This window comes from Phalaenopsis equestris, unplaced genomic scaffold, assembly GCF_001263595.1.
Source record: "Phalaenopsis equestris unplaced genomic scaffold, ASM126359v1 Scaffold000761, whole genome shotgun sequence".
Lineage (NCBI taxonomy): Eukaryota > Viridiplantae > Streptophyta > Magnoliopsida > Asparagales > Orchidaceae > Phalaenopsis > Phalaenopsis equestris.
Genome location: NW_018165201.1, coordinates 415,804 through 428,509, shown reverse-complemented (window position 1 = coordinate 428,509; position 12,706 = coordinate 415,804). Strand labels below are relative to the sequence as shown.

The window sequence follows — 12,706 nt, the reverse complement described above, 5'->3', positions numbered from 1 at the left end:
GTTGCAACGACAAGTAGCGACAAAGTCGCAGAGGCGTGGGAGCAGGTGGCGCAGGGAGCGTGGCTGCATCGAACGGCTTTAGGCAAAGGCGAGCGTACAAGGAGGGGGCCTTGAGTCGAAGACGCACGAAGAAGAGGGTCTCGGCTAGGACGAATTTGGCCCTAGGGTTCAGGCGCGACAGCTTGTGGGAGAAGGTGATCGGGTTTGGCTAGAGCTCGCGAACGGGAAAAGGGAGGCAGAATCAGGACAGGCAAGCGGCCTCTCGTGTGCGTGAATTTAGGGATTAGGAATTTTAAAATAAGGATTTTCTTCTTTTTTTTTAAATTTAGAACGCGTCAAATTTCGTGCAATTTATTTATGTGCGGCAGCAAAATGGGTGTCATTCCTAGCTAAAACCGACATTTCGGACGCGCCGACGCAGTCCCTTTCATCATCCAAGGTTGTTCGGACAACCTCGTCGACGATCGGGTCAAAAATGCGTCGAATTTGATTTACATGAAATTTCATCTTGCAATCGATCGTTTCAAAAATTTTATCTAAGTTTTGATTAATTATGCAGCATATAAAGACGTAGGTGACGTGAATTGCAATAATTAACGTGCAACTGTCCGAATTGCAAAGTTTGTACGAGTGAATGTGCAAATTGTGCATAAGACGATCCTATTACTTAATGATCCTATAGAGACTCTTTTTGAGTTTCCTCGTGTTGGTTTCAGTCTCCTAAGTGCTAGAGGCCAAGACCACACATGCAGAACTCCAGAAGGGTAAAGTAGTTTGGACTTCTAAAATGAGGTGGATTCCATTTCTAGGGCTCTAAGATAGTCAAAGAGAGAATCCTCATACTATACCCTATACCCTAAGAAGAAAACTAGACCTCACTAAAAATGATGTCAACATTCGGCCACGTGTGCCTCTACTAAGGAGTAATTTTATTTTTGTTTGTCTATTCATCTACCACACCTTTATGCATTAAATTTCCTTAATATGCCTCTTCATACTCATCTTCTTTGGAACAATGGTTGATACATCCATAATTAATCTTTTGTTTCATTCATAAAAAGATTGATAGATCCAATGAATAGTTTCAAGAGGAAGCTTTCCACCACTAACGGCCTCATTATGAACATTCTTTAAGTTTGACTTTCAAGATGTCAGTAACACATTTATCCAATTAACCGAAAGGCCAACTACATGCCTTCATGATTAACAAAAAAATCAACCATTTCGAAAAAATATATGCAAAGGTGATGGAACAATTCATACACCACTCAATTATCACATTTTACCAAAAAAAAATACAGAAAAAAAGATAATTCATAAAAAATATCAAAATACTCGTTCATGTTCCTGCAGCGCCTCTCCCCCTCTTCAATAATTCATCCATATAGAACTAAATTGTAAATGATAGAAAAGATTTCATATCAATGCAAAAGAAAACAAATATGCAATAACAGTAAGAAATGAAACATGCGATGCAAACCTATAAAAGCAGAGCAAAGAAAAGTCAGCAAACATTAAGATGCAACAATAATAGCATTAGATAATACTCGTTCATTTTCCTGCAGCGCCTCTCCCCCTCTTCAATAATTCATCCATATAGAACTAAATTGTAAATAATAGAAAAGATTTCATATCAATGCAAAAGAACGCAAATAGGCAATAACAGTAAAAAATGAAACATGCAATGCAAACCTATAAAAGCAGAGCAAAGAAAAATCAGCAAACATTAAGGTGCAACAATAATAGCATTAGATAATCTCTGAAAACTCTATATGCTAACTCAAATTAGTTATTCCAGTCAAATCAAAGAAGGATAATATCACACCAAGGACAAACACTTGGATTCAACAAACGCTAAATTTCTACTACAATTTGCAATGAAAGAAAAGTAAAAGAAAACATGTAAAGTTTATGAGCATCAGGAATAAAAATTTTGAAAATAAACAAGGATCAAGGTTACACAATGCAAGGAAGAAGCATCTCACCAAAGAAATTTAAAAAAAGGGAAGAATCATCAAATTCATCCCACAAGCAAAATGCAATAATACCATTGACTCTGATACCATAACAATGGACACTGTAAGAGAGAATTCCAAATATCATTTTAATCGATGGACAATCAACTCCTCAAGAAGAACACCAAGACTTCTCCATCACATTTCTAGCAAAGAAAATAATCGGAAATAAATTCATCATTCCATTTCAAAATATTATATGGGTATATGAAAGCATAAAAAATATATAAAATTAAACAAATTCAAAAGGGACTGACAGCCAGAGCATGTTTGCAACATATGCATGCACCAACCAAGTTTTTTAGATTGTCTTTTTATCTTTTACACCATGATACATGGTCCATTTTCTTTGATATGTCTTTTCATATTCCTTTTCTTTGGTAGGATGGTTAATGAATTCAAGGGTGATCATTTTTTTCCTCCATAACAAGACTGATGGATCTAATGAATAAGAAAGAAGACACTATTCTCCTTCACTGAGTACAGCAGCTACAATAGCTTCATTATGATGATTCTTCAAGTGTAGCATTCAAGCGTTTAGTTGCACACTTATCCAATTAACCAATGGCCAACTACAAGCTTCATAATTAACAAATATTCAGCCCTTAAATGAAACTCATGCTAAGATTACGGAGCAATTCGCATGCTACACAATTCTCTTCCATGCTTTGATGTTTACTCATTGATCACTAGTCCAAGTCAGAATAGATCCTTCTTAGTGTCCCAAGAGCGCATGATTTACATAGAGAAATTCAACAGAAATTATTCTAAATTATGAGGCATATAATGATTTACATAAATGGGTTGTATAATTCAAAAAGGAGATAGGGTAAAAGTTATTGAATAAGGAACTTGAACCTTATAAAAATACAAGAAAGATCCATAAAATGCTTATAAAGTGCATCTTCCAATGCATATGGGAATCTCTTCAAAGTTTAATCGAATGAATTTAACTCCTTGACATAGACTCAAAATATACTTGTAACCTCCATAATTAGTAAAGACTTGCATGTTGATGCTCTAATTATTCATCGCCATCGCCGTTGTCGTCGCCAATAAAAGTCATCATCTTAAACCTCATCAACCTAGTCAAATCTTAGATAACTCACTTGTACATCAAATGGAATAGTACAACAAAATGCAATTCGCTAGCACAAAATTACACTTTCGTAAGATTCATGGTTACAATGGAGGAGTTGCAACAATTGAGTCAATCTCTTGCAAAAGCAATAATCTTTCGATTTCAAAGAGAATCTATGCAACACATAAATTTAGGTGCTATTATCGCTTTATCATTTTTTTTTTTTGGTGACCTTTGTCGATGTTATGTTGTCGATGTTATGAGCAATAAGATGTCATATACCTTGACCTAGTCAATTGGGGTGATGTTGTCTATTGAGTTAAATTGTGTGTAGTCATGTGTGAAACTATGCAAGAGTCAAGTAAGTCATATATGTTATGATGATTGAATCCAAGTAACCTTAATCTAGCATTATCCATCACATCTGATCAAGCCTTTTGGCCATCACTTCATTATTTACCTTTCAAATAATCATATTGACCGTCATGTCATCATAACACCACAACCATACTATCAGATAAGCATCATCAGCCCCCACTCCTAACTTGCTCCAAATTAACGCTCCAACTCCATTAATGAGCATCGAAATTACGCTTAATCATTCTTACATTGAAAAAACTTGTACACTCGGAACCTCCTTAAAAACCATAGAACTCCACAAAGTGTTGACTCCCGGTACCCACTTATTGATCCATAGATAGTTTCTTGCTTTATATAACATAACGTGTTGATCAGCTATATGATAATAATAATACCTTAAATAAAAAAATATATGTGCTATTGAGTGCTCTTTTCCTCTCAAATTTAAAGGAACGCTTAAAAGAGTGAGGGTATACCCCTATGACAAGATACTGCAAGGAGGAAGGCTGGAAATCTAAATGACAAAGAACTATTCATGGAGATCATCTTCAAATTATCCCCGCTTCATCACAAGCTGTCTATAATTCTCTTTGCAAATATAAGTCTAGAAATCTTTTTAACTAAATAGCTACTCACTAGTGTCCATCTTCAACTTCATTAATTCTTTAGATGTGCCAGTAATCAACCAAGTAAAAAAAATACCATAACTTCATTAATTCTTTAGATGTGCCAGTAATCAACCAAGTAAAAAAAATACCATAACTTAATGAATGTGAACCTAAAAAATCATCAATGAATTCAATCTTACTTTAGCATCACATTCAAGATTTCAATTTGTGTTCCATCAAACTGTCCATCGTCGCTTACACAACTCCATGGAATAGCATGGATTTCTAATCCACATGGTTTTTGACAATTGAGACCATCAAACAGCTTCAAAAGGTAGAACTCCAACAGTTAAAGCTTTCCAATTTAGACCCATTTTCTTGCAGAAGACGGCAACATTATATCGACTACTCAAAAATTCAATAAACAAGAGTAGACAGCAACACTTACCCATAGGTCCAGTACCAGTATCCCTGCTGTAATCGATCAGATCCTTCATACTATTTACCACTTCAGAAATCTGCAAAATCAGAATATTTCAGTAAGAAAAACTATGAAATAAAGGCTTTATCAGAATTATTTGGTTTGGAAAGCAATCATACATAGTACTAATTTTGCAAGTTCAAAGAGAAAGGGGAGTAATATATTAATGAAGAATTAGAATAAAATAAACACAACAAAAAAAGGATGTCTCAATACTCACTTGAGATAAAATCATTCATAAAATGAAATAATTACAAAATCCTCATCAAAGTTATGAGTAAAGATGTGGGGTAATCATAATGCAAAACTGAAAAAAAATGAGTCACGAGTAGTAATAATGGTGATGAAACCAATATAACATAAATGCAATTGCTTAAAGCTTAAAAGCAACTTCCTCCCACCCATACCCTACTGCCAAAGAATCACCGTTTTTACTTGATGGTTGTGGAAACTGTAACAATATAAAGCCAGGACTGGATAACAATAGAATGAGCATGGCTAATTGGCCACTAAATAAAAAATAAAGTGCCAAAATAGTCTAACTATTCACATAGGATCATTTTAGTCCTAGAATTTTTAAAAGTGCTAAATTAATCCCTAACCTGCTAAATAGTCCTCACTTGGAACTATTTCAACTCATATTAATATAGCTTGAGGACTAGGACACTTTCATAAACTCTAGGACTAAAAAGACCACTTGCAAAGAGTTAGGGGATCATTTTGACAATTTTCTCATTACATAAAATACTTTCTAAAGATGAAGATCTCAACTATCATCTAAAAGGTGGAGCAGTGACTACCCCAACATATATAAAAGCTGTGCAAGTGTTAAATATTTAAGCAAGATCCTAAGCTCAGCTTAAATGGTTGATGTGCAGGCTTGTTAATAAAGATCAAGTTTTAAATCATGCAATGCTATTTCTAGTCAATACATACAATAGAACAAAAAATATACAATTCTTATTTAATGAAAAGGGTTGAAATATTAAAGCAGCATTAATGGTTCTTAAATGACATTTGATATGCATAACTTATACATACATGTTATTAGTTTTGCAACAAATCAGTGCATGCTCGCAAACGAGACAGCAGCAAGCATGCATGTTAGAGGATGTTTTATCGTCTTCTTTAAGCAAGAGAGATCTCAAGGTGTGGCAGATCACAAGCTTCTACCTCATCTTTCTTTCTTAGCTTTTTTTCTTCTTAGAAATTTATTGAGAGAAGATGCCCTTTTTTCTTCTATTTTGCTTTCTTGTAAGAAACAATTAATCAATCCTCAAAGTGGATAAAAAGAAATTGATGCGGGATCAAGTTCCCCTGCCTCCTCATAACACATTATGAGAATCTGCAACATCTGATGCTCACAAGGATGCCCTAGGGTAAACTTTTGATCACACAGGAAGCATAAATTTTTTGCCCACTTCTCTTGAATCCCTCCCTATAAGCAGCATGAAGTTGACCTCTTCATGGGCCTATATTCTTCTCCTTCGGCACATCCCCCTTAAATGGCATTGTAAGTGTCCTCGGTGTCATTGTCGTCGAGGTGCTCTTGTTTAATTCTCCCATAGTGCTGCTTTTGTTGGCCTACTTCATCTACTTATTATCCTCCACCATCCAGGCTAGCTCCATCGTCTACCCCAATCCTCGTGGTCTCAACAGTCGGAGTGTTCCACGTATGTCGAACTTTAAACCCTTCATGAAATTTCTCTCCAAAACTGCTTCAAATATCCCCCCTTAGTCATCCTAACAGTTGCTTGAACTCATCTTATACTTCATGATAGTCTATTCCTGAGTTAATGCAAGGAATTGCTCGTGTAAGACTCCTTCCTGAATGGCTCAGAAAACATTCCAACAAGCAATCCTTAAATTATTCTCACAAGAAAATTAGATATCTAGCCTCATTTCACTGAAACCATGCTAGGTTTTCCCCTCCAAACACAACTTTGCAACCATGAGCTCCGCCTGATACACCCACTCATATGCATCTTCCCCCTTGAAGATCGGCAGCTTCAACTTCTCATCCATAGCATCTTCACCCAACTTCCTCTCTCCCAGCAGTTTTTCCCATGTATCGAGGGTAAAACTCCCTCCTTCGATCATGTCATACCCCATCTCGGCTTCTCTCCTTTCTTCTTCGTGCTCCTCCATACCCCTTGCATAACCCTTCTCCATAATTCAGCCCAACCGCCTCCATCAAAAATCTCTAATCCCCCCCCCCCCCCATCAGAGCTCTGGGAGAAGGTTCTTAATGGTGGAAGCTTTACTCCTCGTGTTCCTCTCTTTCGATCACTTTTTCATTTTAGTTCATCCAATGAATCTGCGGTCAACCCTTGGTTATGATTTGCAAACCGAACCGCCAGCAAGATCTTGCATTGAATCTCGATACGCCTCCTTATCATCTCCTACAAGTTCTCGAATCAGTTGTCAATGGAGAAAAATCTTTCCACTATCCTGAATTTAAGTTGCCCTACCTCTTAATCTGATTTCTTCTCCAAATCATCTATTTTTTTACTTTCAATACTCCCTACAATTACGATAGCTACACTCATGTGCATTGAGATCCTTCAATTGGCTTTGGTAGCTAGAATCATCATTGTATTTCACAAACCCGTAATTTGCTTTCAAGCTAGATCGAATCATGGTTGTTTGCAACTAGGGCACGTTCGGACCATGTATGTCGCAATGTTCGATTACTAAGTCGCAATTGTATTGAGTTCATCGTGATCCCATCAGTGGCGTTACCTAAGTTGGGCACTATAGATAGATAATTATTTTATTTTGGCACAACCTGAGCTAGGCAATGTAGATAGATGAATATTCTCATGAATTATGTCTCGAGTCATCACATCTGTAAACTACTTCTCCCACTTCCTATGTCATGTTGGACGTGCCTAATAAACATGTAAGGAGGAATCAACTCTAGAAAAAAACCTTGACAAGCTAAGAAACTCTCACTAGCAACCACCACTCAAGAGAGGTCTCTTCTTCTCAAGTAGTGTCTGAATATGTTTATAGAATTTCCTTTCCACTAAACTCCTAAGACAATTTCCAACACTGTAGTTCATCCCTCATGTCTGGTCATATGTTGATGGCTACACTGTTGAATTGAATTTAACATCCGCACAACCTCATATAATATTATAGAAGTCATGCAAAAGTCTCATCTCTAACATGTTAGACCTCTATCAGCATGAGCAACTTATGATGTAAACTATATATTTGAGAAGTCCAAAATTTTGTTATATGAGATTGCCATGTGTCATGATGTGTCGGTTTTTAGAAATTAGGACCGTCTTGAACTACCAATATTAATTTTGTTGAAGTCCCTCTCATGGGCTCAACTTGAACTATGTGTTTTTCTCCCTCATCGATGGATTCTAGTGCTCCTTCTTTGTGTCCTCACTTTCTTCAGTGTCTACTATGTAATTGCCCGTTTCTTCAACTATTCCTTGATCGGTGAAAGGGATCATTTTCCTAACTGGACAATCTAATTCAATATGCCAAATTCTGAAACACTTGAAACACTTCCTAGATATGACGGATTTGAAAATGTTAATTTTCACCAGTTCTCCACTCTAAACTAGTTTCTCCTTAGGTGGAGTTGGCTTAAATTTTTTTCTGGGTGTATTCTAACTGCTTAATCATAAAGTCGAACTCTGTCTGTAAGATGTGACGGTTATTCAGTGATATTGTTTATCTACTTTTGAAGCTATGACTGAATATCCTCTCTGTAAAGAAATGGTATATATTGGTGTTACATCTCTCATTTCATCTTTAGACCAGTAGTAATTTTACTTTTCCCTTCTCGATGTAAAAAAGTCTTCAAGTTCTCCCACCACTGATATGTGCTCTTCTTTGACTTGCTAACGGCTAAGTTTACCATTTTGTCCGGTGGGACGTCTTGATACTCAAAGACACATTCCACAGTCTGGAGCCTCTCGATGACCTCGTCTGAATACATCTAGCAGTCAAAATATGAAAAATCAAACTTTAATTCAAGATACAGGCTCCTATGATATTTCAAGCCAACATTTTTGGGTAATGGTTCATCTCTAGAATCTGACTGGTGGAAGAGATTTACTGCATTCTTTCGATCTTGCAAATTACTGTTGTAGCGAAGACCCTTTGGAAAATCATCCTCCCAAAGGTAGCAAGCCTCCGTTGTAATTCAATAATTTCCCGAAGCACATCCTTTATAGAAGATTCCTGGACACGACTTTGTGGATTTCTCATAAACGACATTTTGGCATTTCCTCCCAATCAAATCTCCGACAATTGTCTCTTCAATGGCGTGATTTAGATTTTAAGTGTGGGTAGGTGGAGATAGGGCAAGAAAGAAAAATCAAGGGTTAAGTAGGGGGTTTAGGGATAGGGTTCGGCTAGCTCCGCCACCAAATGATGTCGGAGTTAACACAAACAACAATAGGAAGCAAATATTTTTACTGAAATCAATACGAGACTACAACCAAACACATTGAAATATGAAATAACAACAAACATGATGCACAAACTCACACTAGGGTTCGATCTCGAAGTGGTATGGTCGGTTATGGGATTTGGAAGGGGCGGCAAGTGGCGCAAATGTTCGTATGGGCGTGGGAATAAAGTATAATAGCGGTTGGAGCATATTCTGAGAGTGCTTGGACAGCAGGTTTGTGGGTTTCTGGAGGGCCGCAACGAGAAATGATGATTGGAAGCAATGCGAGAAGGTTGGGGAAAAGTGGAGGCAATAGGAAACAGCACAAAAGGTGGTTGGTGGTTGGTTCTGCAAGAGGATAACAAAGGAAGCTGCAACAAGACGCTGCTCTACTCTGCTGCGGCAAGAAGGGAAGAGCAGGGAAGGCAGCTAGACAGCAGCAACCGCAGAAAACAACAAAAGGAGGTTGTTTTGGGCCGCAGCAGCAAGGAAGGGAAGGTCAAGAGTGATGTGGGAGGATGCGGATAATCACTGGGTCGGGCGTTAGATATAGTTGGAGCACCACTAGAACCTTGGATATAGCCCTCGAAAGAAAAAACGAAAACGACAGCAATTGTCCCGAATGAACTCAAGCAAAAGCCTAAACCCTAGACTTTCACTACAGCAAATATATAATAAGAGGATAACTAGACCGGCCAACTCCTCAGAAAGGAAAAAACCTAAACTGTTTGGTCGATGTGAACAAGCGGAGTGAGTTCGAAACCCGTCTACCAATTCTGCACATTATCCTGAAGAACCTGCCTGAAAGCTAAAACAAAAACCCCTTTTTATACAGGTCTATGTCTATCTAAGCCTAGCATTTGTGGATAAGAGTGATAGTGATATGACCTCTTAAAATTTAAAATAAAAAGGAATGAAAAACAATGCTTTCTTTAGACTGGCCTAAGCCTCTTTTTCTTTATTCATACTGTGTACTTAAATATATCTTCAGTAGAAATTTCCATCTAAAAGATAGTAAGATTTTTGCAATAAAATCCACGACAATTCAAGAAACTAAAGAACCAAATTTCTGTCTTTTAAAAAGGGTAAGAAACATATTTGTACAATTGCAATAAAACCACGATAAAAATGATTTTACCAAAACATGCACTTCAATATGTAATCTTAAGCTCAAACAAGTTAGCAGTTACCCATGGAAAATGCAATAAAGCCAATAAGCATCATACCTGAAGGCAACGTACATATCTTTTTGTATATCCCAGGTCATTAACTAACGGCACCTCCAACGCTTTAGCTAACTGGCGAGCAGAAGCCACAAAGCTGCAAGGATAACCAGAAAACATGTCTAATTTTCCACGCTAAACGAGCATAATTATATTAAAAAAAATAAATAATCTTACGGATTAAACAATAAAAAGAACAAAAAAACAAACCAACATTTGCTGCTTTCTTTTTAATGAATGGCTCAATGATAAGAAAGGCTAGATAAAACTCTAAAGCATTCAACAGATTTGATATAGTTCAATGAATATATACTTCTATTCCAATAAACACTTTGGCGGTGTTTGATTGCAACTCAGATTTAGATTTATCAGATACAAAAAATCAAGATTTGCTAAAATCCAGGTGCGACATTGGATGGGAGAAGCAAGTGCGTGATGACAGAATAAATCCGTCTCACAATAAGATTTATTAAATCTGGATTTACGTCGTAAAAGAGATTGAGCACGAGGAATAAAATGGAACACTCGAAAATTCGATTTAATGGAATGTTAGATTTAATTTTCATTTTTTTTTAATGTTTTTCTCCATTGCGCCCTATTTAGTGTCATATTTTCATTTAGTTCTAGTAAATTAAGATCATTTTTAATACAATAAGCCCAAGTCTTCCTAGGTCTACCTCTGCCTTTCTTAACACAAGTCGAATTTAAAACATCTACTCTCCTAATCGGATCATCTAATGGTCGACGTTTAATATGACCAAACCATCTAAGGCGACTTTCTCTAATTTTGTCTGTCACAGGAGCTACACCAACCCTATCACGAATATATTCATTCTGCATTTTGTCTCTAAGTGTAAAGCCACTCATCCACCTAATCATTCTCATCTCGGCAACACTTAACTTATTATTATGCTTCTCTTTTAAAGGCCAACATTCAGCGCCATAGAGCATTGCAGGTCTCACCACCGTCTTATAAAATTTTCCTTTCAGTCTTAGCTTTCTATCACAATCACACAAAAGGCCCGAAGCATTCCTCCACTTCAACCAACCAACTTGAATTCTACTATTAACATCCCCATTTTATTATTCACTTCAACCAAGCCTGGATGAGAAAAGTGGAGGGTTGCGTTAGGTAGTTGACAGCCAGCGTAAAACTTGTCGAAAAAATCATGACATGAATCTTTTTGATTATTGTGTAAGTGCTAGGGCGTCCCCTGAAAACGACGCGCTGTATAGCCTGAATACAGTGAAAAGTGTGCAAGGCCCGCTACACCGGCGCCCGGGTGTAGTGTTAAATAAGCAAGGGTTCCCACATTACGGGCGAATGCGGGTAAAAAAGTTAGTCCATAAAACTAATTACGGGCGAATGCGGGTAAAGAAGTTAGTCCATGAAACTAATGAAACTAATATTAGGATAGGATCTTGGAATATAGGCACTCTCAATGGTAAATTAATGGAATTAGTTGATATTATGATTCATAGGAAAATTAATATCTTATGTATTCAAGAAACTAAGTGGGTGGGAGAAAAGGCTAAGGAGATTGATAATTTAGGTTTTAAACTTTGGTATTCTGGTAAGAGTCGCACTAGAAATGGTGTAGGTGTAATTATAGATAAGAGTTTGAAAGATAATGTTGTAAAAATTAATAGAGTTGGTGATAGAATTATAGCCCTTAAGATTATCATTGATACTAAGATTTTTAATATTATAAGTGTTTATGCTCCTCAAGTAGGTTTAGATACAGAGTCTAAAGATAAATTTTGGAATGACTTAGAAGACTTAATACAAATGATACCTCTTGAAGAAAGAATTTTTATTGGAGGAGATTTAAATGGACATGTCGGTAGAGTGGTAGAAGATTTCAGAAATATTCATGGTGGCTACGGTTTTGGAGTAACTAATGAAGAAGGTAAAGTTATTTTAGATTTTGCTTTAGCGTTTGATTTTGTTATTACTAATACTTTATTCAAGAAAAGGGATGAACATCTTATTACTTATAAGAGTGGATCTAATAAAACACAAATTGATTATTTTCTTATGAGAAGAAGAGATCGTCGTGATTGTAAAGATTGTAAAGTTATTCCAAGTGAAAATTTAAATACCCAACATCGTTTATTAATTGTAGATTTTAAGATTAAGAGTTGTAAAATAAAAAATACTTAGACTCAACATTGCAAAATTATATGGAGAAACTTAAAAGATACAAATAAAATTAATTTTATGAGTAAAATTCAAGATTTAAAAATTTGGGATATTCATGAAGAATCAAATGTGATGTGGGATAAAGTATCAAACGCTATTAAACATGTAGCAAAAAATGTTCTTGGAGAATCAAAGAGAAAAATATTTACAAATAAAAATAGTTGGTGGTGGAATAATGATGTGCAAGAAAAGATAAAATATAAGAAGTTATGTTATAAAAATTGGTTTAAATGTAAAAGCTTAGAGAACTGGAGAAAATATCAAACGGCTCGCAGGGAGTCTAAAAGAACAATCTGTGACGCTAAAAATTCTTCTTTT

The 12,706-nt window shown here is 36.3% G+C and overlaps 1 protein-coding gene across 1 annotated transcript in view; it reads right to left on the bottom strand.

Moving 5' to 3' along the window:
* The window catches only part of LOC110030968 (transcriptional corepressor SEUSS), a 39,466-nt gene that overhangs the window by 10,039 nt on the left and 16,721 nt on the right, over positions 1 to 12,706 (bottom strand). Inside the window, exons 7-8 of the mRNA XM_020733974.1 lie at positions 10,189 to 10,282; positions 4,513 to 4,582 (exon numbers count right to left, since the gene is read on the bottom strand). Coding sequence (XP_020589633.1) covers positions 4,513 to 4,582; positions 10,189 to 10,282 — 164 coding nt within the window. The remainder of the gene's footprint in view (positions 1 to 4,512; positions 4,583 to 10,188; positions 10,283 to 12,706) is intronic.